Here is a 27,542-nt window from a genome sequence, read left to right as displayed (position 1 = left end):
ATTAAAAAAAAAAAATCCTAAACTCATCGGTTGATTTTGAAAGCCGCTTCGGTTGTTAGAATTGCTTTTTGCATCTAGTGAGATAAAAACACACCAGACGATGAATATTTATGAGTGTCTTTATTTATGAATACTGAATACAAATTATCCTACACATCAGACAGTAATCAAACATCTTATTTAAAATCTATTATTTCAAAGTGAATATTGAGATCTTCAATATGAAGACCACGTTCGCCACGATCCTTCATAAGGAACTACTGACATGCTTGCGTCACATCCCCAGTGCTTTGGATGAAGGCTTGTCATGGTTTAGATGAGCTTTAGAGAAAAATGGCACACTAAGCGCCAGTTTGATTTACACTGATTGGAGTCTTGAGTCCACTTTCTATTGATTACAAAAGCCTAGCCATAAAACGCCCGCACACTTCCTGCACCTCATTTTGGCGTCTTCTTGTTAATCAGCGAGGGTTAATTGCGCCTCAATCTTCTTAAAGCCACCGAAAATGATCCCAGATGATAAAAAAGCGATATTTAAGCTCCTGTGAGCTACAATCTGCTCCATCAGGTACAGCGAAGGAAAAAAAAAAAAAGAGGGGAGGGTTTGCGAATTAAAATCTAAAATGCCAGTTAAAAAAAAGCATTCTGTGTTTTATGGTGCAGAGGATAAACCATTTTGCAAGAAGTGGTGCGCCTTTTCGAATGTGACTTTACTGTTTGGCAGTATGTATTCCCCCATGCACTGCAGGGCTGTCAGCCTCCTGGGGGGACGTTATGTAAACCAATTGCCGTAAATGCCAGAAAGACTGGCCTTGTTTTAAAAAGATGCAAAATCTTGGGAGTAAAAAAAAAAAAAAAAAAAGAAGGAATTACAGTCTTTTCTTTTACCAAGCAAGCGCTTGTAGTCAGTAAGACAAGGGAGGGGGTGGTGGTGCTAATCAAACAGCAGCTCTGTGCAGTTATTAGCATTCCATTCTGAAACCAGGGGATTCGGCACACTGGGTGCATTATTTGAAGAAGACTTTTTGTACAAAGGCAAAACCAGAAACAATTTACAACGTTGTAAAGAAAAATAATAGAATAAAAATATAGTTGCTGTACATTGAAATGAAGTAAAAATATTCAACCTCTCAAAAATGGACTCTTATTTTTATTTGTTTTTAAAAAACACAAATGGCCCTGGAAGATAATCAACATAAGCACTGACATTGGAGGCCAGAGAAGTTTCTGGTCACGTTTTGGTCCATGTTCACATTACCGTCAAAGCATGCTGTAGAAAAAGTCACAGCATAACGGACATTGAAATTTCCGCCGTTGCGACAAGTGCTGTCTTTCTTCTTTTCCTCCACGCTAGAGCCAGACGGAAGAGGATGAGAAGAGTAATGATGAGAAGCCAGCACGGCAAAGCCGACTTTACACGTCACACCTGAGTAAAGAGAGGTCACTTTGAAATCAAATAGACGGAAAAAAAAAGAATCCAACACAGTTCAAGTGTTCAATTGCTCATATGAAATCTGTGATCCAGATGGAAGCAGACTTGCGTGAACGGTTCTTGGGTGAACACAACAGCGAGACCTTCTCGTTGGCCTTTAGCTTCTTTACTGCATTTGACAAGCAGCTGCTTTTCATCACCATGTTCTTTATTCATCTCTAAGCTTGGCACTTGAAATCAGGGTCCTTCGACACATAAGTGCATCCTACTGGGCAAGGAGTCCTTCTGCACGTGTCGGCATCTTCTGTGATGATTGAGCTCCAGGCAACTCGCATTGATTCTCAGTTTTCCGGGTTATTCATAAAAAAATTCTAACAACGTGTCGCTTCGGGTTCAATGTCGGTCACAGGAGAGGAATCCAGAGCGCTCTGGGCTAACTTTTTGACATCTGTGTTCAGACAAGCTAGAAAGTCACTGGTGCTGTGCTCTTGTTCTGGAAGTTCATGGCCTGGATGCTAGAGAGGATCTTCCTCTGATGGCCGGCCAAAGTAACACCCATGTGCAGCAAGTCTCTGAAAAGATACACAATATTTACACATAGGTATCCATGTATATACATATATAGGTGTGGGTGTATATATACACAGTATACACACACACACACACTCGTGTGTATTGCATTAAGGACTCACTGTGTTGTGATCTGTCCCAGCTGCTCCACAGTAGTGAGTCCAGCTTGCAGGAAGCTGTCCTCGTAGCGTTCCATCTTGATGGCCCTCAGCCATTCCCCCACCGAAGCACAGGACGAGAGGGCCAACGGCGACCGCTGGCCGAGCAAGGGGTAGGAGGGCCTGAGGGAGGAAGGAAGAAACAAAGGAAGTCAGCAAAACAACAAGGAGAAGCTTACATAGGACTTGTCCTGCAGCTGCATTCCTGTCAAGATGTCATGAGAACCACGTGATTGACAAAGAGAAACAATGGGATTTGCCAGGGATGGAGCATCCTCTACTGTACTGGGGGACAGCAAGAATGTGGACGGAGTCAATCGTGCACATCAAGCTGCTGACAGGCCACAGCGGGACTTGAGGGTGCTACGCGAAATGAACGGCAGGGGTAGGACGCCTGTCACGTGACTCACATAGCTGAGGAATCGGCACAAAAGGACGCGAATGCCGATACTCCTAATCTGACCGCCAACCCGTCATTCAACCGAGCACATGTGTGTGAACTCACCCCGCTCCCTCCTGGGCGACGATTTTCAGCGACGCGGGGTTCCGGATCAGTTTGTCCAAGGCGCTGACGAGTTCAGCAAAACGAGGCCGGGCCGAGCGATCCTTCTGCCAGCAGTCCAGCATCAGCTGGTGTAGGTGGGTGGGGCAGTCGGGCGGAGGCGGCAGCCGATAGTCTTGCTCGATGGCATTGATTACCTGCATGCATGGGAAAAATTCAATGATCATAGAGTGTTTTAGAGACAGTTGATATTCTATTGAGCAGCTTCATTAGCCAAGATTCGACCCTTTCTTTGGCTGTAAATAGTGAATTAGCTCTTAGTTGTATCGAATGACTGGCCAGTAAGTGACTGCATCTTTGTTAATAATATCGTGACATGGATTTCGTCCGAAACTCACGTCTTGGTTGCTCATGTCCCAGTAGGGCCTCTCTCCGAAGGACATGACCTCCCACATGACGATACCGTAGCTCCACACATCTGAAGCTGATGTGAACTTTCTGAAGGCGATCGCCTCCGGCGCTGTCCAGCGGATTGGGATCTTCCCTCCCTGCACAAGTGAAAAATGCATGCTTCATCACTAGCATTCATATTAACTACATAAAGTAGTATGGATTCAGTGAAAAGAGATTTTCTAAAGATATCCTTTTTTTTTTTTTTTTGTACCGTACTGTTCAATGAATCAAAGTTGTGCATTAATTATACTGGGCATCTTACCAGGGAGCTGGTGTAGGTTGGGTCAGAAGAGTTCTCCTGCAGGAAACGTGACAAGCCGAAATCGGACACCTTGCACACCAGGTTGCTGTTGATTAGGATGTTGCGGGCCGCCAGGTCTCGATGGACATAGCTCATCTCGGCCAGATATTTCATGCCCGAGGCAATGCCGCGTAGCATCCCCACCAGCTGGATGGGTGTGAACTGGCTGTCGTTAAGCTACATTGAAGATGGAGAAAAGGTTTCAGTTGGGGAAGGCACGATTGATGGCACAGTGCGATTTTGACATCAAACTGACCCGCAGAAAAGAATCCAGAGCGCCATTCTCCATGAACTCGGTGAGGATCATCACCGGACAGCTGGCTGTGATGATTCCCTCCAAGTGTATAATGTTGGGGTGCTGGAACTGTCCCATGATGGAGGCCTCGGACAGGAAGTCACGACGCTGCTTCTCGGTGTAGCCGCCTTTGAGGGTCTTTATCGCGACGTAGTTTTCTTTTTTTCCGGGGACCCTTAGCCGCCCTCGGCACACCTCCCCAAACTCCCCTGTCACCAAATAGGCACATAAGCACATTTAGTCACTTTACAAAGGAGTTGACGTCATTAGGAGGACGGGTAAATGAAAAGCTTGCTTGCAGCGAGTGCTGCCCTTTGCTTTGAACAGAAGCTGTTAATACAGCTAACATGTTTGTCAGTTAATAGCTTTGTGTCACAATATTGAATTCAGCACCGATAAAGAAGAAAATAAATTGCTTTTAAATGTCACTGAATCCATTTAGCTTAGTAAATTAGATATACTCCAGAAAATGACATTTCAAAAGAAGATAATCCGCAACTAAATAGAAGATTCCGTAAAATGTTTTTAAGGTGTTATTGAATGTCGAACACATGCATACGACTGTCGGCTTACCGGCTCCGATCACCTCTTCAATCTTTACAAAGGAAACATCGATTTCCTTGGCAAATTCGCGTATGGCCTCATTCGGGTCCTCGTAGGTGAAGGGGTCGATATAAACCTTGACCCCTTTGGGAGTAAAGCAAACAAAGTCGTGGGAAAGGAAGAGAAAACAAAGGTTAGAGAAATATGAGCAATGATAAGCGTCAAGATGAAAGGAGGATTTTTCAGCAAATGATGGCGAGCGCCTTACCTTGGCCTACTAAGTACTGGTTGTTCTTGTCGCTCATTTCTGGATCCTTTATGCGGCTGTGTCTGCTGTAGGTAGACAAATACCATTGGAGATGCTCATTTAGCTTTGTTTTGTTTTTCCTGACAAACGCTGTCATGCTTCATTGGTCGAATGCGAGGCAAATCATATTCATGCAAATGATCAGATGTACAAGATGAAGAAACAATAACAAAATCTTTCAGTGGCTGAATAAAATGAGAAAATGTGCAGAAAAAAAACACTATAACCTAATTATTTCCAGTTAAATAGAAGAGGCCTATTTCTGCATATAGACAAGGGTTAATTAATTAAGCTTAATTAAGCAAGCACCTTCTCATCACAAATTTACATATTATTAATTATGATACTATAAAACCGCATCATCCTTGTTGCTGCTGGAACTCAGCCGTCCTCCATTTCTAGTCCCTTACCCACCTCATAAGCCTAAAATAGCATTAATGCACCACCCTTAGAAGCAGATCTGCTGTGTGTGTGTGTGTGTATACGTGTGTATGTGTGTGTCACAAGGTCACTGCTATTGTTCTTCTGTCCTGTGGAAACAGGGTTGGGACGCCTGCATCCTGTCTCCCCTTGCCTGCTACCTCTACCGTCATTGCAACCTCTCTCACCCACATAAAAACGTATATAAACACACACTTTCTCTAGTGGAGATGGCATCGCACAGTTTACTCAAACAATGAAGCCCCAGGAACGCGTCCTAATGAACAGGATAAGTTTTAGCTGTGCAAGCAAAACAAAAGCACTGCTTGACTCCGCAAGGGAGCAAAGCAGAGTGCAGGACAACAAATGATTTTTGTGTAAACAACAGAACAAAGTGGCGCTAGACAGTAAAACGTCACATTCTCCCCATTTTTCCATTTCCTGTTATTCTTGCAGTGTCTCCCCCTCCCTCCCTTTCCCACTCCCGTTATTCTTACCGTATGCAGTAGGCAGCCACAAAGATGAAAGTGACGAGCAGCAGCATCCCGATGGCGATAAGGATGCCGGGCACCAAGAACTGAGAGGAAGAGTCAATTCCTGGCAGAGTAGAACAGAGCAGAGAATTAAAGCCGACACAGAAGTCAAGGGAGGAGATGCACATCAACTGAGAACAAAAGTATGAGAAGAGCAGGAAATGAAGAGAAGCCCGAAAAAGAACTACAATAAGATTGTCTGTCCAGAGATGATAACCCGGTACAAGGACAACATTAATTCCATTTAGTGAGATTACACAAAATGGCATTGAGAACAAACCAAATGAGGAAAAACATTTTTTTTTCTTTTTAACCTCCCTTGAGGACGTTATGGTTTCAACACATTTAGGATTTAGTGAGTGAGTGAGATTACACACAGAGCAAACTCTAGAGGGTCGGCAGAACCCAGTAAATCTTGGCGCAGACTCTGGAATGTTTTGTACTTTTGTTAACATAGCAAGATGTTTTCCCTGAATAATGCATGACTTTTAATGACACGGGCAGGAGGTGAACAGGGTCGTTACGTTCACACGAGTGCTTTTGCGGTTACGATATAGTCCTTATTTGTTTTTCTATTACCATCGGGCAGGGTGCGGAAGACTGCTGCAGGACTGAAGCTGCCATAACCGGCCATGGTTCTCGCCCGGACCTGCACTTCATACTGAGTGGCTCTGCGCAGGTCCGTCAGCACGGCCTGGTTTTTGTTACTCTCCGTGTAGTGGCAGGGATCCTCACTGCGCCGCTCCTACATGCAGAAGGAAAACACGGTTTGGCAGGGATGGAGGTGTGAGTGAAACAGCAGTGAGTGAGGAGACGACAGACAAGTCAAACAAGAGCGCCCGACAGCTACAATACAACATTTGTGCTTGGAACACCACCCGGAGCGCCGGTGCTTTCTGACAAAATTCATCTTGACTCGTCAAATGTGATTATAGAACAAATACCGTAATTTTTGGACTATAAGTCGCGTTTTTTTTCATAGTTTGGGTGTTATACTCAGGAGCGACTTATATACATATATATGTTTTTTTTCTCTTTTTTGGGCATTTTATGGCTGGTGCGACTTATACTCCGGTGCGACTTATAGTCCGAAAATTACGGTAAGTTCATTATATGTTGGTAACTCAAAAAGTACTAGGGATGAACGAAATAAAAAAATAATATAATAGTGATTGCTGTTTGATATAATAATAATATAAAATAATATAATAATAATATTATATAATATAATATATAATAAAATATATAATTCATATAAAATATGTTTAATATAATAATAATAACAATAATAACAATAATAATTAATAAGTAGATGCTGAAGAATGAATACTCTAACAAAATATTTATTGGCGTGCAGGCTATACTTTTTGTATCCTACTTCTAAAGATGAGGTTACTTTATGCATCCAAATGAGTTTTATGAAAAGAAAAATCCAGACGCTTGTACCTTTTCACAGTAGCGTAGTTGATATTGCAGGATGGTGTAGTGTGGCTGCACAGGCACAGACCAGTGAAGCGTTAAGCTGCTCTCTGTGGACTGGCTTTTACGAATCACAGACACCAGCGACGGCACTGTGAAGATAACGAAAGAGAATTAAAAAGCCGCCGCATTACCTCATACCTTTACTCGCCGCTCGTTACCATCATAACTGGTGGTGATATTGACACCCTCGCTGGAGGGTTCCTTGCCGCTGAGCTGAGACACCCCGTTGAGAGCTTGGATGGCAAAGGTGTACGTGGTGTGAGGCAGTAGGCCCCACACCTCCAACCGACGACTGGTCAGGGCGTGCTGTGCCGGTCGGTAGCTGACGCTGTCGCCGCAGATCACGCACGAGCTCCTCGGCGTTCGGCACATGAGGCATCTGATATTGTAGCTGAGGTCGGCTCTGCCGCCATTGTCCAGAGGCTCATTCCATTCCAGTCGTAGCGAAGTGCCGTTAATCTGGGAGGCGATGCTGCGTGGTGCCGAGGGAGGTCCTGTGGGCAAAGTTTGAATCCTTACAAAATATTTTGGTTTATCGTCCAAGGTGGAATTAAGACATATTCCAATCACTTTCAAGATTAATTTCCTGCTCCTTTAGCACACTACAACTCGATGATATTACATTTGAATTGATATACCAAGCTGTTTCACATTAAAAGTCACATTCAAACACATTACGACACGACGAGCAGACCGAATTATGTTTTGGAATAGCAAAACAGAGGACGATATTATCCCACAAGTATTTTATGAACACCTTGCACTTCTCCATCTAACAGCTCATTTGTCAAAGAAATTAGAAAATTAACAAACCTTGAAATCAACAATAAAATGTAAACATAGTGGTTTTTTAGTTTTTAGTAACAGGAGTGGGCATCAGATGTGCACATGGTGTTATCCGTGGAATAGCAACAGCACTCCTGAAGCAACCGCAAGATATTATTTAATATTTCATTTTTTACTTGTATTATTAATGCTATAGTTACAGTTAAAGACATAGCAGCATAACGCTTCATTGATTTAAAACAAATCCAAAAGTCATGACTACCATGTCATGCTTATAACATAGTCAAAAAATAATCATAATTTCATTTCTGGGCATGTTTGCAATCATGGCATAGCAAATTATCCCATCAAATCCAATTATAACCCCTACGGTTCTGTTTTTACGTCGTTTCACCTTCCAATGACCTTCACAGTCTATTTTGTTTGTCATATAGCCGAAGACATATTATTTAGTCTTTACATGTAGCCAGGAAGCAGAACAATGATTGTGTCACCGCGGGAGCGAATGTGCAGCAGAATTTAACCGGTGCAATTACAGTGCACCAAAACGTGGACGATAATGATCATTTGTGTAAAAATGGTGAGAAGATAGTTGTTGCCTCGAGCTAAGCAGAAGCCCTCCGCTTCTGCCGCTGCCAAGGAGACGCAGCTTTGTCACAGAGCCTCCAGCTGTCTTGCGTTTCTCACTGGAAGCCCAAGTGGGCCAACATACAGACTGCGGCTGAGCTATGAATTCACAACTCATCACCTGGGGGGAGGTACTTTGGAGGTGATTCATTTTCCCATTTAACAACCAGATTATGCTTTATCATAATAATCAAATTTGCAGTTAAAGAAAAAAAACTTGCCCACCCTGCATAACATAGCATCTAAAATTTGGTACAGCACATAAAAAAAACTGCTCAACAAATAAATAGAATGACCCAGGAACAGACATTAGATCACAGGTGTCAAACTCAAGGCCCGGGGGCCAGATACGGCCCGCCACATCATTTTATTTGGCCCGCGAAGACATTGTGCATCAAATTCGTGTGTCATTACTAGAATTGCAAATTGTCTTCACTTTTACTAATATCTTTTTTTTAAAAAATATTTGACCAGGTTCTACTCGTCTGATTTGAACACAAGTTATTTGTTTTATAGCTTTTACTGTATATAATATGAGGTGGTCATACATTTAGTTGGGTTGACAGTCATAATGGCCCTCCGAAATAAGCTATGACTACAATACGGCCCGCGAAAGAAATTAGTTTGACACCCTTGCATTAGATCATTCGGAAGCTCGGAAATTGCATCACTGGATAGACACCATGTGGCAATCATTATTGTTTCTGGCATTTCAAAAATGTTGACACAATGTGCTTTCCCAGCCGCCTCCGTTTTGCTCGCGTCTCCTCGTCATGGTTACGTACAGTTGCGCCGTTTGGCCTTCTCTTTCGGGATGTGGTGTCTTAAATCAGGCCCGTTAGTAATTTATACTTACCGTAAAGAGGTTTGAATCTGTCCCCAATTTTACTTTGGCGTCTTCTCACATCATTCCACAGTGAAGATGCGTACTCATTTAAGAGAGGACTGAATACAAGTGGTGTGAAATGAAGTTAGTGATAAATGTTTCACATCCTCTTGATTGCTAATCCGACAAAGTGCACCTTTCTGTCAAATGCTCCTTTCACGCATCACACATGAGCTTGAATTCCTGAATCGGCGAGGAGGTGTCACTTAAGACCATCAATGGCTACACCACTTTTAAGAGGAAGCCCAACCCCCATAACAATCTGTCACGAATGACATACTACATCTCAATAGCCACAAAAGAAACAAAGCACATATAAGAAGGCGGGGAAATTAGCACCGAAGGTGGCAAAAACAGAAGAGTTGCGGCGTCTTTATATTTGCAAACATACACGAGCCATTTTTATGTTTACTCACTGGTGCATGCAGTGTCAGGGCTGTCGGATTGTGCTCGGAAGTAGCCAGGGCGACATGCGCATGTAGACTGCCCCCTGACGGAGGCGTGGCTTGCTCCTGGACAGACTGTGCACTGTCCCTCTGCGCTGGACTTGAAGTGACCCACGGGACAAGCTGCAGAGGACAAATGAAGGAAAAGCATTATGAGCCTCTTACATTGGATATGACCTGTGGCTCCTACATGCATGTTAACTGCGCTCAGGTGCCAGATGGCTGCAGATGGGCTGAGGGAAGAATGTAATGAGAGCTAAGTCATAAATCAGATAGCCCCATTCATTTATAGGGGGGCGGTTTAACCAAAACATGATCGTCCTTAGAGAGATAAGGAAAAAAACAAACATTTCCTGTTCCTTGACACACAAAAAAAAAACGAGGAATCTACTTTGACTGCAGCAATTTCAAGTCAAGGCGTCTTGAGTTGTTGGTCACGTGGCTACAGGAAGTTCCTTCATCGCATTGTTTGTTTCAAAGATGAACTTGAGTTCACCAAAAGCTACAAATCAGTGGGAAAACACCTATTTGGCCCTCAGGGAAATAAATAGTCGAGTCAATGGTCAGCAAGATCTTTGTTTCAATGGCGCCGCCTAAATAATCGAGCACATCCATCACACGGAATCAAGATGACGGCATGTTGTAGCATTTGTTTGTATGCAAGGTAATGGGATTAGAGCAGACTCAATTTCATTTTCCCCAAACGCTCAGCCTATGAAGCTAATTAACTATTCAATCTTCTTATAAAGGCAATTTCCCTTAATGGTCTGGTGGCTGTTTTTCCTCTCACAGCTCTCGTGCATGACAGAAAGCTGGAAATGCCAAATGCAACTTTCCAACAAGCAAAGAAATTAGTATTTTTTCAAGTCATAACAAATGATTTCACCCCGACTGAGATAAAAATAGACGTTTTAAAATTTGATTTGTACACATACTGCATGCCATGTGAAGCCATGTTAATTTGGTTTGCGAGGGGGAAGTCATTAGCTAAAGGGACTCATTATAGACAGAGCTGCCACTTCTTCTGCCGCCTTTGATGGTCTCAAAGCATCTTCATTCCCCACCTCCCCTCTATCGCACGCAACCATAAGTTGTCCCAGCAGCCAGCCTTTGACCCCTCTCTTCCCCTCTGAGATAAGTGCTGCTCTACCTGACCTCTCGCCCCGTCCTCTTTCTGTCACCGCTTCCCCTCTTCATTCTATGCAGCACAGGGTCCACCCTCGGCGCACCCCACCCACAGCTTACCATTGTTTGCTGGTGGAGTAGGCGTCGTCCGCATGGACCTCCTTACTCACAGTAGGAAACCTAAGCTCGCTTTAAACCCACCTGTACATCTGGTGTGTCCCTCGGCGGCCTCGTATCCAGGAGCACAGGCGCAGGAGGTGGTCGGCTGGCCCACCCACTGGCCGTCTTCGCCGCAGAAAAGCTTTGGAGAGCGAGTTCGGGGGCCCTGCTGCACGGCATGCTCCACGCACACACCCTGCGCTTCCTGTACCAGAGTGCGAGGAACGGTCTCAGGGAAAGAGGAAAGTGCGCTAATGAGGGGGGGACACTTCTTGAAGAAGACCCTAACAGAGAGCAAGGCCATGCAGGAGCCCTGAGCCTGAAAGGCCAAGTAGAAGCCTCTCTTGGATAAAGGGCCCAGTCTTATGGTCTTTATGTTGAATTTCCGCTCGCCGCCCTTCCTGAGGAGAAAGTCGGCTGCCACTGTATCCACCTAGGACAGGAAGAAAGAGCAAAGAAAGTCCAACTATGGCCCGATTCCAGCACAACAAGCTTTGCAGCATTCAACAGATTTGAAAACATTAACTACACGTCACATATGCTTTACATTATTGAACATTCTCCAAGCAAGCTATTAAGGGCTTTACATTGATTTATTGCCTTCCTGCCAAACATTGCTTCCCACTTCTATAAACCTTTATTTGCCAAGACATGAAACATGCCCGGGTCTGTTGTGAGCTGTTCATCACAGTGAGCATTTCAAAAACAAAACAAAAATTGGTTATCGCTTAATTTGATCATCAATTAGTTGCCGATTAATCGTCGCACTTGATATTGATTCTGCTTCTGCACTTGGCCAGCCTCTACCGGGCCTACCTTTGTGTAAGGATTCTCCATCCACGGCGGGTACGTGTCTGTGGCCTCATTGGAGTCGGCCTGGTAGTAGTAGAGGTTAAAGGTCTCCTTGCAGCTGCGGTGGTGGCTGTTCCCAGAGGAGCATTCTATCATGGTGAAGCGCAGCTCCACGTAAACCTGCGAGGCTTCTCGTCGCTGGATGAAGCCGCTACGCAGCCAGTGGCTGAATGAGCTGTCAGTCTGACAGATCTGATACGTCCTCACGCTGTTGCTCTCCTCGTCCAAACCGCTCACTTCCTCCCACTGAGATCCAAGCCAAGACCCAGAAAGCCAAACAGTAGAACATTTCGATTAGCCCGCCTGCTTTTAATTGTCCAGTATGAACTGGAGTAATTTAGAGGCCAGTCTCTCCTCTAAAGAATCTTTCATTTTTTATTGGCCCATCGATTCAGGTACGGACCCAGAGGCTTGCACAGAGAATTCAGCGCCATCACGACTTGGATTCTGGCTTTTTAAATCATTCCGCACATTGAGCCGCAGTGCAGCTTGTGGGATTTTTAAGTCCCACTTGTCAAGCAGAGCACATTGCAGCAACCTCCACTGTCTTTTCTTTAGAATAAAAAACGGGAATGCACAAGTTATGGAACAAATCTGCACAAATGTGCAAGAGACTAAAAGCAGCACCAAATATTTGTACAGCAGTCATATTCATCGTCGAATGTTTTGAAGTGCAGGAAACACCCTTGACATGAACATAATCAAGGCTGAATCTAGCAGATGTGCCCAAGAATGTCGCTTATGTAAATATGCAAATGTTTACACCCCCCCCCAAAAAAAAAATGGGTGCGCAGATGACATGTTGAATGAAAGCGCTTATGTAGGTTTCACAGCCCTTTTCAGCGAGAATTTCTCCGTTAATCCTAAATGAAACAATGTGGCAGCTCATCTTTTCATCAACAAATGCCGCTTGTGTCAAGGGACGCGCCGCACATTCTACAGGAGTGACAAGTTCTTGAATTCACACAGACATTTATATGAATCTTTAGATGTACTGAAACTCACGACTCAGTCAATCAAAGAGGGCAAAATATTTTAGCGGCGTTTCCTTTTACCATTAAATATCCCGAACTGTTGATCAAGGTGCCACAGCTGAGAACATTTTACTTACACATCTCAAAGCAATATTTTTTTTTCCTGTTTAGAATGCTGTTTATAGTTATCTTTCAAACATATTCCCATCTAAGACATAAATAGAGGAGAAAATATGGTTGCTGCGGGCAAAAATAAGCCAGCAACTACTCATTGGTTGATCAAATTACAAATCTGCCTGTTTTTGGGGTTGCTGGAATTCAAAATTGCGGGCTGCTAGTGGATTCCACTCCGCGGGTGATGGGATGTATCAAAGCATCTGCTTCCAATATACTCTCAAATCGCACATTCGCTCTCGCCGACTTTACCTGCCATATAAGGAACTCTTTCATACCCAATAGAACAACGAGGTGCCCCCAAATCTCTCCCATCACAACTGAGTCTGGGCTGGAAATACAGATAAGATGGCGGCGGCATGCTTACATACCTCAGGCTTGGCACGTGGAAAGATGGTCCATTTCAGATCCGACGTCTCTACCTTAGTATTCATCAGCACTTCTGTGAAAGAAATTGTAACGTATTAGATTGGCCACAACATTAGTCACACTTGCATGATTGGAAAACTGCTGCCTCTGCAGCTCCTGAATTTTTGTGTAGGTTCAAGGCAAAGACTTAATCTATTGTTAGGATGCAATATTAATTGAGCATGAAGGGGTTTGGCCAGGAAGATCCCCGCGACTCTAAAATTTGTTTTCCTTCTCCCACGTCTCGTCTGCTTCCTGCGACACGCCACGCTTCACAATTTCACGACCACACTTACACTCAAAAACACACACTCATATTATATATCAGGATTTAAACCCTTTCAGTCTTGATCCACGCTTACAATTGAAATGATTTTTTTTCCCCCTCATTGTCGGCCGCTAGCCGAAAAACAACCACGGGAGGACATTTTCACGGGAGGACATTTTCACTCCGGTGCTCAGCTGGCTTCGCAGTTCTTCTACAAGAATTGTGGCTCGGATGAGGTTTTAGAGGCCACAAGAAATCTCATCTGTAGGGTTCGGCAGTTTGGTTGGACCAATAAATAGGATTTAATGCAACTCGCAAGTGCTTGAAAATGGTTGTAAGAGGAAATTGAGTTTTCAAGCTGCGTTTATCATTGCGGTTATTAAATTGCTTGCTTGAATCCGTCCCATCATCGATTGCTGTCGACTACGTATCATTTCTCATTAAAATTCACCTGCACTGTCAATAAAACTTCTAAATTGTTTTATTGGGAAATAGATAGATGAACGGAAAAAAACAGCTTGAAAGTGACAATACAATCTTTCAACTGCTCACATTTACACAGGAAAGGGTTTCTGTTTGATTGTAAAATCAACAAGCAGGGATCAAACGGTGGTCTGGAGCATCACCTTTGGCTGAGTGAGCAGACTTCCTCCCTCTATCACCATGTTAGGAATTTATGACACCATTGTTGTCCCCCACAACTAATGTTTCCTTCGTTTCTTTTTAAATTGCTAAAATCAGTTGAACGTTTGACACTGACGGCAAAGTCAGCGTGGCGCTTCTTGTTTCCATCCCAGACACGCCTCAGCATGTCGCTCAGTTGTCCAGCACATGCTCACATTTCATGCGGTGGGTGTCTTCGATTTACTTGATTTCGGCAAACGTGTCATTAGTCCAATTTGACGGAAACCAGTAAATCTTGTAAGTAAAAATCAAAACAAAGTTGAAGCACTGAAGAGAAAATCCAAATCAGGCTATTAAATATAAACTACATCTATCAACTACGATCTCCGCTTATGTTCCCGATGAAAACTTTAACCAGAGCAAAAACCTCTGTTCATATTCAAACTTGTCAAAAGTATGAAACACAATATGACTGCAAATGTTCATGGCTGCACGCGGAGTGTAAAATTCCTTCCCAAACTCCCATCGGTTGAAAGACGACTAGCAGCTGTGAGCCAGTCAGCGCCGCTCGCGTCCCTGGTGTTCAACACCACTGGCTGTATTTTATTTAATTACACTGAGAAGTGCAGTGCCTACACTTATGCATCTTTGTGATCCTGCGTAAAGTGAGACACTTACCACGCCCCAAAGAGCAACACAGAGAGGCACCCTTTTTTTCTATCAAAACACAGCAAATAAAATGCACATTATTGAACATCCTCTGTACAGCTGCTTTTCCTTCTTAAAACAACATTTGAACGCAAAATAAATAATATCAGATGTCAGCTGACTTGTCCTTGTTTTGCTGCTCACACCCACAGCAGCTCACATCTTGCCCCCAGCTAATTCAATACATTTTCCAGGCAACACGCCCATGCACACACACACACACACACCAACGAAGGACTCAATTCCAACCCCACTCTCGCTGTCGCAAAACCAAATTGCTTAAATCTCTCTTTCAGCATTCCACCCTATTTTCTCTGGGTGAGTGTTCTCCCTCTCAGCATCCAAATGTGCGTTCCACAAAAAGCTTTTTTTTTTTAACCTTCTCTGAGGATGTTGCTTCCTTGTGGCAAAATCAACAATGTCCGCATTTATGTAATTGCAAAGGTTAGTTTTCATTTTTCATGGTAAATAATACATTAATCTTTATTACATAGTAGGTTCACGCTTGTTTAGATCAGCACAAAAAAATTCCATGAAATCTATTAAAGTCAAACTTTTGGTGCTAATAAATAAATAAGTAAATATAGTTTGTTTGTTTGATTGCAGGAGTAAAATTACTACAGTATAGGTAAAACATTTTGTGGCTCCAGATGAAGATCCAAATTATTTTCTGTTTTAATTTCCTTGGGGATAATATGGGAATCCTAAAGATATGTAAGCATATACAGAAGGTGGCTTGACTATCAATGAAAGTGTACAATTTGAAGGCAACCCAAATTCAGATTGTTTGGATTTTTGCCCGGCAGCTTCACTAGGATGTTTACGTGAGGATGTTTTAACTCCAAAGTGATGAAAACAAACCTGTGTTGTATAGGTCGTTTGTTTATGTCATGTCTGCAACTTTGGAGGCAGAAAATGTCAAACATTTGGCTCTTATAGGGCTCAAAGAATGTTGTACAATAATAGCACAAGAGATAACAAAGAACATTTGCTGCATGTGTCCAACAACATCACATTCTGCAAGTCTCCATTTTAATGTTTTTCAAATTCAACCAGTCTATTGATCTTACAATTTCCGTAATGGGATAAGTCTAGGATTGTACCAACCACATCCGACCGTCTTATATTTTCTTTCAAATGCACACCTGCCACACTTTTATATATTGATTTGATGGCGCAAAAAGGAGAAGCGGCACCCAACAACCACTCCCCCGGCCCGAGCATAGTAATCACTGTTTATCGCAGCTCTATCATTAAGGTTTATGAGACAGGATGCGTGAGCGTGAGTGTTTTAGATGAGATGCTGAGTGTTTCTATTATGTGCATGCATGGCCTTGCCGCTCACTGAGAATCTCTCAGAATTAAGTCTCATTAGAGGAAGTCAGCGCTTCCCCTACATTCTTTCGGGAGCGGCGGGGTTGGCCACCCACTCGCCGGAAAATTGCCCAGCGCCCTCCCCTCCAATTTCACAATCTCAGAAAACAGTAGAAACAATAAAGGCCCGTCATCTGGCCGTATTTAACTGCAAAAACAAACACTTGTACAGTAATTACGCTGCAATTGTCCTTATTAGGGACAGATTAGAGAAGTGTACACAAAACTTGAGTACTCAACAATAATGGCCCTGTACATTATAGATTTAAAAGAAAGGAAAGGCTTCCCGAGTCAAGAAAATGATAGTCCAAAGGAGGAGGGTTACGTAATCCAAATTATTTCGGTGCAACAAACACGGAATGAGAAGGTGTTAAGTTTTCAGCACGAAGTGGAGACAACAATAGAGGGTGTGCATGGATCTCTTTTGAAATGTAAAACCTGACCCGGTCTTTTTTCTTTAAACAAAAGAGTCGGGTGAAGCCAATACTGCCCCCGCAATTTGTCTAGGTCTTTCTTCAGGCTTGAAATTAACAAAGTAATATTCAATTTCAGGACATTTTTGACATCATTCGTGGAGCTTTGGTCGTTTTTGTGTTACTGCTGTTTTCCACTGCGGCTCGGAAAACGAAGAGGAAAATTACAGGCGTACTTCTGCTATGATTAGAGTTTGTTTAATTCAAGCAAAAGTAATCTCGTTTATCCTCACACACCTTCAGGACAACAATATGTGGTCACAAAAGAGAAGGAGAGAAAATGTTCAAATCCGATTAATACTAAAAAAAATGGATGTAGAATAACAAAGGCACTTTGCGCTTATCTTGTTTGCTCTCTCAATATGTAGTTGTTTACTGTTTGTTGTTAGACAGAAAATAATTGCTTTTTTGAGTAATAGTACCCTGGGCGTCTCTTAAGCTTATTGTGCATTTTAAAGACTGTCGTCACACTATCGCTAGTCAATAAATGTAGTGGAATTAAAATAAATTAACAGCATTATGTGGTTTGCTTTATATTCTGCAGCACAAAAGGCTTTGGACAAAACAAAGATTACAGTGTAATCTGAGAAGTTAAGATGAAGGCCTTTCCAGCAATACGATATGAGCAAGAAACGGTAAAGGTCAGTTTGTCATTTTGATCGAGCGCCATCTATGGCTAATGTGAAAAACCTTAATTGCGGTTCTTTGGTATTAGAGTCACACAGAAAAGAAAGGAAATGTTGCTACAACAATTACGTAAATTATACAGTTAGAAGAAAAATGCTTTTATATGAGGGGATTAAGAACATTTTCTAATTGTATTTATTTTTCAGTATGGCCTGAATCCCACAATAACCAAAAATATTTTTTTCAAGCGTTTGAAGGAATGGCCAACTGGACTGGACGGAGGGCTCTTGCATATGTTTTAGATTTTGTAAATGGTATGACTGGTGCTGTAAGAAATTAGGTGCATGTTTCAAAATTACAAATGAAGCTTTTGGAAGAGATTTATTTGCCCAAAGTTAGATGAACAGATTGATTTGCAATGGTGCTGAACAATTAGCTTCACATCAAGACGCTAAACTAAAGGTCAGATAGCCTGTTTTGATTTAAGTAAATCTCTTTTTTTTTTAAATACAATATCTGGACTTTTGGTTAAATTGGAGCTTTATTATCTTTGGACAAAGCCAGCTTGGCTGTTTCCACCTCATTTATTCTCATGACAAACAGACATTTTTGTATTTTTAGAAGCCTTGTTAAGAAAGCAAATATGCATCTTTTCCAAAAGGCAATTCAGTTCTCTGAACCCCAAACCCATTTCGATGAATTCCTTCTGCCTGCTAACATAACACCGGGGTAAATTAATGGCTCTCTTTTTTTACATTATCTTGAGTATGAACGTCTGGGATTAATTACGGCAGTTTTGTCAGATGAGAATTTCAATAATTGCAGAGGATTATCATAGTACTTGTACGCCATTTGTGAAAATAACATTATTGTTAGCAGCGAGTGCAAAAAATCAAGTATTTTTCCTTCTGTCAGCTTTGTCAATTCAATTATTTCGATTCAAACTTGAGTGTGCAGGCCGTGCCGTGTTTGTATGTCTTATAGCAGAGTTGTGTCTAGTCAGATTAAACCTCAGCTTCCTGTAATTCGGGTCCCCTTCCTGTGTCCGGGGTCTGCTGGGTGGGTGGTTGGAAGGGTGGAGGGGGGCTGACCGACGTGCAACCCATTCACATTAAGCGAGCCAGACACTGTTTAACTGCTCAATACTGAATAACAAAAGCCTCCCGTGGTCCGCGTGGATACACTCAGCAACTTTGAGTACGTGCAAGCTCATGAAATGCTTTGCGAGAGGAGCGAGTTTGAGATGAAAGAAAGGTGTTAATGTTTGACGCCGCTCCCTCTTTTCTTGTCTGTAGGGATGCATATCAATAAGCGAGAGAGCTGCTCTCCGCCCCAGTACGGGATGTGACCTAGTTTTGAAGTATTCTCAAAAACTGGACAGAAACTATAGATAGGACCGTAGAGGATCCACACAGCTGTCAATCAAATCCACAGGAGATGAAAATGCACTTCTTGGAAACATAGCCTTTGGATTTTTTGGCTAAGAGCCACACATTCATCAGAGTGGACAAACATATTACTTTAATAGGCGGTTTCGCAGCACAGGAACTCACCAGGTGGCAAGAACATTGACAGAAAAATCCCCCTAATTGTCCATGTCTGGCTTTCTGCTTCAATAGTAGCATAAACCGAGAAGTTGACAACACTTTTTTTTTTTTTCGCAACATAAACAATTTCTTGCGTCCTATTTCACATTTGAACAAAACCTCAAGAAACAAAAATAAACTCCAAGGTAGAAATCATCCCACTTCTCGCTCTGCCAGCTGTCATTCTTCTCGCAGACTTTTCCTTACTTTTACATGACAACCGAGTTGGAAATATTGATGAAATAGAAACAAAGAATATATTTTTTGGGGAAAAAAAATATTTACAAACAAACTAAACCCTTATAGTGTTTGTTCAAGCCAGGATTGATTTCTGGGTCACAGTTTGAACTAGGACTTTTTTTTCTGTCACTATTCTGCCTTTGAAAGTAATTAACAGATCTGGAATGAAGCTTGTGTAAAAGGTAAATACGGACATTGTTGGACACGGATGTGGCGCTGATGTTACACATCTAACTGTCTGATGCCAGTTCAGTATGTAAACACTGGGGTTCTTTGGGAAAAGCAAAGATGGCTTTTGTTGTTGTTAGACAAAGATCCTGCATCTTTGTGTAAAATAAACTCTAAACCTTCAGTTTGAGACTCCACTTTGTTGTCATGTACACAAAAAGTCAGGATTGCAAAGTTTTGTTGTAAATAGCCAACTGACAAAGCGTCGGAGTCTGGACCAATCAGCATCAAGTGCTAGCTTGCAGAATTTCAGTATCTACCGCTGGGTCCGTACATGTTTAGCCCCCAAAGCGTCGCTTAAGGTCGAAACTTTATGCTCCAGAACATTCACAAGGCTTGAAGCAGAACCCGCCCAATGAGCCTTTGCTAAATAATAACCGTGTCAGACTTTGCACAGGTCAGCTTTTAAAGTGGTTGACTATTCCTTTCTTCGCAGTACAAGCTTGAAATTGTTTCCATTTCTGGCCCTTTTTTTCCCCCAACCTAACTTTGTTCTCACCGCCAGAGCAGCAATCTTTGTTTGCCATATCCTAAATTGAAAAGGAGTCCAGAAAACATTCAATATAGATTTTTTTTTGTCTGGGCTGTTTGAGCACAAAACGAAACGTTCACAGCAATTGCAGCTGAATTAATAGTCATTGAAGAGAAAAGAAAACACTGCATTCTTCAAGTTCAAATGGCCACGTCCATCAGGGTGGTATAAAAGTTCAGTGTGAAATGGGAGGTGAACAGAAGGTAAAAAGGATATGAGACATCAACTTGGTTCTGCGCCATTGACATCCCCGCCCACAAGTAATGAGTTCTGACCCGGGGTGTCAAATGCTGTATGGCGCTTGTGCGTCTTGGAGTCAAACAATCTCTTCCTTTGTATAAACAGCATTCACATACAGCACAGCTCTTTGGACCAAAATATTCCCAAGGAGACTATTGTATGCAATGAAAAATTAACTAGTCGAACTGTTGCAAAATAGTTTCAAGTGTGTGTAACTTTCTTGTTTAATTGCAAATACGACGCAAGGCCGACATCTAAGTTTAAATTCGACTCCATTACTGAACGCGGCCATCATTTAGAAGGCATTCTTTCATCGACACATTAGAGCCTTTAATGTGATGCACTCGGGCTGTTATGATTGATGCAATTGCCTCGCTCCACAGCACATTTCAGCATCTCTGGAATATTGATCCGTCACTAAGTGAGTTCACCCCCCTCGTCTTCCAATTATGGGCAGCACTCTCTCAAGCGCTCTTCAAAAATAAAGCGGCCATGTGACAAAACCAAGAGCTTCTTGAAAGCGCTGTCGCAGCTCCCGGCCCGGTACTTAGCTGATAGGATGAATGAGTTACAATAGAAAGATTGAAGAAAATATATATATATATATTTTTTTTTTACAAGTTTGTTATGGGTTTTTATATTAAGTGTAATGAGAAACACTTCAAAGTGATTTTTAGAGTACTATTTGTTTGTAGATGTCTTCTCATCGTCCATATTTTCCATTCAACAATCTCAACCACCTCCCGTTATTTGGGAAAAATTACATGCACGCCAAGAAAAAAAACTGGACTCCAAAATAAATGAGCAGGTCCCTATATCTCCAATCCTCCTTGCTGCTGGATGGGAGGAAAAGTGCCCTGAAAATGTGGGTCACTTGTATTGATTAACGCAGCCAAGAACATTTTTATTCATAATGTAAAGTGTCACACTGCAGGGAGCCTGCAGCTGAACTGACGAAATATACCCCAAATATTGCTCGGTAGGATTTAATAGGCCAAAAAGCGTGCAGCTGTTCAGAGAACGGGTGCACGCCGGTCTCTGATGACATCTTTTCCAACACTTTGATCCGTCGCTTATTTTAAGTTGTGCGACACAGAATATGAAAACACCTTCATTAAAAACATAAAAGAAAAAGAGTCACAATATTAACACCTCAACAAGACTTTGTCAAAGGAGTAAAACTAAAAATGTACTAAAATCCCATTTTGATGCTTGAATGGCTGTTTAGCATACTAAAATGTTTTTTACTTGAAGGTTTTATGATGGTGGCAGTTTGAGGGCAGTGTCTCAGAAGACAGACATGCACGCATTTCAAAGTTGAGCACTGATATAAGCTGCTATCATCTTGATGAACGCACAGAAGCAGCAGATTGTGTGTGCCATCCAAACAAAAGCACCCTGGGAAAGCATTGCTTTCGTTCTCTTGGAGGAGCATTTTCATCCTCTTGTCCCTCGTGCACAAAGAGGCCCAGAGTTTAGGGGTCAGTGACCTCCTGTGGCTAGGACAATTTGAAGCCATGCAGGGATCAAATCTGGGATGATCTCCTAAAGCAGCAGGAGATTCTCACACCCCCTTTACTGGATGCTTCGAATAATCCGAGTTGAGCATTTGTCAGTTTTCTACAACAAAATGTCACGTTATTTTTTTTTATATTCATCCCCACTCCAAACATGTTTGTGCCGAAGCATGTACGTATAAGCTCCAGAATTATTTGCTGATGTACTTAAGGTTTTTTTAACTCAAAGATTTGACGAAAGCAGAATGTAAAATGTATTTTGGGAGGAGGAAAAAATACCGCAGTGACTAATCTGCTGTGGAGGTGGGCTGCTCCAAGCAGTGCTGTCTCTGGTGAAAGAAACCATCCAAGACTCCCTACAACACCAAAAAGTATTTTATTTGGACCTGATTTTAGCCATTCAAAATCACGGCAGCCGCACAGTGAGTGAACTCTTTTAATCAGTTTGTGTATTACTCCGGCCAGCCTGTAAAATTTGCAGCTAAAGATAGACTCATCTTTGGATGTGAAGCCATCTGAGTACAAAGAGCGTTATTGTTTTTTTTTTCTTTTCTTTGTTGCAACCAAATTATGCTATCCAAACTTTTTTTGAAACGTAAAATAATGACTCCGTCCAATCTGCGGGTGAAATCATCCTAATAATATTGTAGTGTATAGTAGTAATTAGTTACAGTCCAATGAGATCCAACTGCATCAAATATGGCAAAATATCAGAAAAAAAACACAATAAAAAAACTCCATGAGTCAATTAGAGATCTTATGAAGTGTACATAAGACTATAAATGACAACGGGCCAAGATAAAATGTGAAGAAACCTGTTGGATGCAGCACTCCTTAAAAAGAGGGAGTCAGCCAGCTGCCAAAAATGGCCCTTGAATACATCGTAAAGTGAACTCCCCAACTCAGATTTAAAACGCGACTCTGCGCTTAAGCTCTTAACTGCGTGCAGCTGTAGGAGGGCAGCCCTCTTACAGGAATGTCTCTGTTACGCTGGAGAAAGCAGAACCCACACAGAGCGCCGTGTGCGAGGCAGCCCCTTCGAGACATGCTGAGCCGGTTTGCGTACACCCAGGGTGCCAGCAAACGTTACATTTAGAGTAAAAAAAAAAAAAAATGCGCATGCGACAAACGATGTAGGTCAAGGAGGGAAATTACATTTCAAAAGCTTGCTTCTTCACATTATTATACATCAAGGTTGAAGATGGCTGCAAGCTGCTTTTGTACGATCCAATTCTTCAATGAGTGAAAACAGTGGGGACAAACGTAGATTTCTAGTTTAAATGCAAGGCATGGAATGACAGATAAATATTATAATTAATGGCCACTATGATCACAAATGTGGCCCCAGGTGTGTATCATCACAAAATGCTAATTGCTCATGATGCGGATAGACTCAGACTCAGGTCTGGTGTGAAAGAGAGCCCCCCCTCCATCCCTCTCCCCCCCACACACACACCAAAAAGTGCCATTCTGGCCCTTACAGGCTGATAGGCACTGGCCTTATTCACACTGCTGAAGCCCGTTCCCATTGTGTCCCACTCTCAGGGAGCAGAGTGTGTGTGGAGGACAGACCAAAGTGAATGCCTGATGTGGATGTATATGGGTTGGAGGGCCCTGGGGGTGCAGGGGAAGAGGGGGGCATCCTCTCGACTATCATCCACCTGCATTTTCACGAGAGACTACGCATCCCCGGATCGAGGGTACTTGTGGCACTTGGATGCCTGTTTAACTCTTGCGGAAGCTAATCACGGGATTGAGGTGCAGAGGATGACGGGCGAGCAGCTTGTGGAGCGAGAGAGCAAAGCGCGGGAGGGGAGGGGGCAGGCTTGCTTTAAATGCAAATCCCTTTCTTATAAAAATCGGTTCCGTTTAAAAGGATTTCTGGGAAAAGATCCACAATTCTGCAGCAGGGGGAGAGTGTCAGCAAGCAAAATAAATAGCATAGCGGCAGTCAGGCATCAAGGAAACAAGAGGATGTGCAAAAGGAGCGGCAAAAGAAAAGCCAACCTGTGCGTTAAAGGAAGTATTGACGCTCACGTGAGGCCTTGTGGAGAGCAGACGTGAAAAAAGAAGCCTTTGAGCGATTAACGGATTGGAAGGCGCTAAGAGTTTTATTTGTTTTTGCTTGTTCTAACCAGTAGGTGGTAAAAAAACAAACTAGAAACGAGATGTCGGGTCACCAGTCTTCAAAATAGCAAGCAGGGCACGACGAATATCAAAGAACGGATGGCAAATTTGTGACACGCACACAAAAAAATACTTAATGTAAAGGTGATAATCCTGATAGTGCAAATATTACAAAACTAATGTCATTCTGATGTGAATGGATGAAGCAGTTGTGTTACAATTTGCATGCTGAGCACCATAGTAAAATTTGCAACAGTCAGGGTGCCCCCCCCCCCCCCCCCCAATAGATACCAGCTAAAAGAGTGCTGTCAACGTTTTTCGTCCGCCACAATGAGGCTGGCCCCCGCTAAACAAACTCGACTGGTGACTTGACTCTCTTGCAAAACCAAGTTTTACTAAACTATCATAGGTACCACACGGCAGATTAAAAGATGAGTCCAATATGAAGCAGTCACTAATTTGCTCTGCAATAATAATGCCCCCATCTTGCTTTTTGAACATCAGCGGACAATAGCAAGTCACAAGCATTATCGTCGTACGCACACTGTTTACCATGACAACCACAATCATCAAGCCGATGATTCAGTAACGCAAGCTGAAGAAAATGCCTTTGAGCCGTGATACGGCCACATAATAGAATACCAACCAATGTTTTGCATGGAAATAGTCTCATTTGTGGAAATTGTCACCTTAGTGAAGGAGGAGGCATTTCCAAACATCCACCTCAGGGCTAGTCATGCCCCTCAAAATAATGCTCTGGTTATAGTTTTGTGATGTTTCTCTCCAAAAAGTGGTCATGAACAAAAGCCGCCATCCTAAAAGTGGTTTATAACGCCACCACGGTAGCTCAGTAATGCAACGCTCATATAATTTAATCTCCTAGCATGGCATGTCGTCTTCTAAGAATTGAAAGCTTCTGTCTTGTGGGCTTTGGTTTGTGCGTTTGTATATGAAAAGTAATTCCTAAATCTACGGGGGAGGGGGGCAAAAAGCTTTTTTGTTGATGTTTTTGAACCACTTTCCTACTTGAAACCCTTAAACCCTCAAAGTTTGTTATAAATTTCCAGCCAAGGTAATTACCCGATCAAGGACTGTGGGTTTTAATCTTTACAGGGACAGAAGTACGAGAGATCCCGCCCCGGAATGATCTTGTAAGCCATTTACAGCCTCGCTAAAATAAAAGAGGAGAGGCTTGGCAGCTGTGAGTATCATCTGCACTCGCACCAGTGCAGAATCAAAAACTTAGTAGATGATGACAGAGTAGAACCTCCAAAAAGAAATTGAAAAGTTGCATTGGTACCGCTATCAAAAGATTGGTTGAAGTGGCTTGAGCAGATTCAAGATTTTTTTTCCATATGGGAACTTTTTTTAAGAGTACAAACAAGGAACGGGGGCATTGAACTTTAACATTCCACTATTGTTTAAAGTCACCAGACAGATGGACCTTTATCCACAACACAGGAAATCACATTGCCTGACCACCAAACAAACAATTATTGTCTCTGGGATGCCAAATTAGATCATTTGTACATCTGGAAAGCAACTTCACTGGTCATCAAGACTTTTTATCATGTAGATTCCCACTTTTGAATGTTTGACTGCACACGACAAAAGCAAGGCTGACCTCATCTGAGCTACATTATTGTGCGTGTCGTTCTAAGAAAGGGCCGAGCAGAAGCAGCTGAAAGATTGGAGATCCTGCCACAGAATAAGTGAAGTCAAGCATGTTCCGTGTGTTCCTGTTGACGACCGGCATTGATTGAAACTTGGCATGAGATCAAAAGTGATGAGCAGTGCTGGAATAGTTTGGGAAATTAGAATTGTCGGAACACAATGTCAGCTCTTCAGTTGGAGTTGAGGTAACTTTTAACCGCATCGCCGTTGCTAATAAATATCAGGAGGGGGTTTGAAGAGGAAACATTAATATCAGCAGTTACGCATACATGTGTAAATATCATTAACCAGAAAAACCTGTTGGGAAATCAAAAGCCCCACACGGGGTTGCTGTTCAGAGTACAAACCTAACAGCTGGTATGCTGCTCCATTTCCCTAATGGATTTATATCAAAATATAAGATCTGTCAAACCAACACAATAAGAACTTGACATTAACAGTTGACATTTTTATGAGGATGAAAAAGACAATAAGGCTTTTTTTTCCCCGAGGGGACATCAATGTAATGACACCCCCTAAAAAGTAACCATTTGTAAATTAGAAATTTCACAGTCTCTTTTCTATTTTTTTGTATTTTTCTGATCTACAGGAACCAAATATAACAAGAGCTTTAATAAACATAACAAATTGCCACTGCATGTTGAGCTGCCACTGCTGCCTGCTGCATTAAAAATTTGAATCTGGATCCTGTCCAGAATCAACAACGAACAAGTTTTGCTCATTACAAGATGTGTGTAGTGTAATTTTATGACAATTTAAATTAGGTACTGCACAACTGAAGGGGACTCAAAACTTGCCATTGTAAGAAAAATGTTCTAAAATAAAACCTAAATGATAGGGAATGTTTACACACACACACACACACACACCCCCCCCCCCCCACACACACACACACACAAACACACACGCACACACTCCTATTAGAATTCATGACACGGCCGTATCGAGGTATCTATGGTTACTGCCATGAAATGGAACTTAAGTGATGTTTGCAGTAGCCTCATTTGAAGATTCCTTGCGGTTTGGTTTTCATGCACTTTCTTACGGATGATTCCAAACTGGAACTCACCTGCGGGCGCAATGAAATAAACAAAGTACTTGTGACTCACCTTCCTCAGCACAAGTCAGAGGAGCCCAGTCCAGGAAGATGCATCCCAGTAGGCCAATGATCCTGTATGTCAGCTCCATAGTGATGGCAAATGGTGGTGCACAATGGACTTGTGTCCTCTGTTTAGCCTTGAATGAACAATCAGATGGCACCGGCGTCTCTGCTGTGTTCTCGCTGACCACAGACCAGTCTGCATTTAAAGTGGACTACTGAGAGACCAAAATACTGGAGCTGCTGGAGTGCGCTTCTTAAAAAAGATACGTGTGATGATGGTATAAAAATCAAAAAATTAAAAATAAAATTGGAGGTGCGTTATATTTAGTCCCACTTGTGAAAGTCCTCGCAAAATCGCAAGTTTTCTGTCATGGTAACAACTTGTTTATTAAGCTCTTACTATAAAAGCACGAGTCTTCTGCCAAAATCTGCAGCTTCCAGGGGGAAACACCCAAAATGTCAAAATCTCTGACAAGATATTTTCATGAGTCCTCCAGTTTATTTTTTTGACAAACACAGCACAAGAAAACGCGCAGCGCGCTCTGTGTTCAGCTGCAAATGCGCCACTCTTATTGCCTATAATAAGAGCAATATACGGGGGAAAAAAGGACAGGTCTTACCTGGCGAAAATGGACAAAAATGGTCAAGCTCGTTTAAAACGACTAAAATAAGACGAAGCACTTGATGAAAGTTGAGTCGCCTGCAGTTGTCTGCAGAAAGCCCTCAAGCGACTTATCCTCATCCTCGCCGCAGCGTCCAGAGTCCAGCGGCACGGCAGGCAGCACCAGC

General features: G+C 42.5%; 1 protein-coding gene across 2 annotated transcripts; it reads right to left on the bottom strand.

Moving 5' to 3' along the window:
• Positions 1-105: 105 nt before the first annotated feature.
• On the bottom strand, positions 106-27,542 carry ephb4a (eph receptor B4a). Of its 2 annotated transcripts, none has more exons than XM_061299731.1 (18): positions 27,374-27,542; positions 26,761-26,949; positions 13,397-13,467; positions 11,842-12,123; positions 11,068-11,458; positions 9,712-9,864; positions 7,155-7,490; positions 6,961-7,085; positions 6,094-6,259; positions 5,479-5,578; positions 4,523-4,587; positions 4,285-4,398; positions 3,673-3,920; positions 3,378-3,593; positions 3,061-3,210; positions 2,666-2,859; positions 2,125-2,283; positions 106-2,004 (listed from the first exon to the last, which is right to left on the bottom strand). In XM_061299731.1, exons 2-18 carry the CDS (start codon positions 26,837-26,839, stop codon positions 1,896-1,898), a joined length of 2,958 nt encoding a protein of 985 aa, XP_061155715.1. In that variant the 5' UTR covers positions 26,840-26,949; positions 27,374-27,542; the 3' UTR covers positions 106-1,895. The 2 variants fall into 2 exon arrangements, with proteins under 2 accessions (XP_061155715.1, XP_061155717.1); XM_061299733.1 differs by having other exon boundaries at positions 26,761-26,887.

The sequence above is a fragment of the Syngnathus typhle genome, linkage group LG15, assembly GCF_033458585.1.
Source record: "Syngnathus typhle isolate RoL2023-S1 ecotype Sweden linkage group LG15, RoL_Styp_1.0, whole genome shotgun sequence".
Lineage (NCBI taxonomy): Eukaryota > Metazoa > Chordata > Actinopteri > Syngnathiformes > Syngnathidae > Syngnathus > Syngnathus typhle.
The sequence above is the reverse complement of the archived record's forward strand: the minus strand, read 5'-3'. Positions and strand labels throughout refer to the sequence as shown.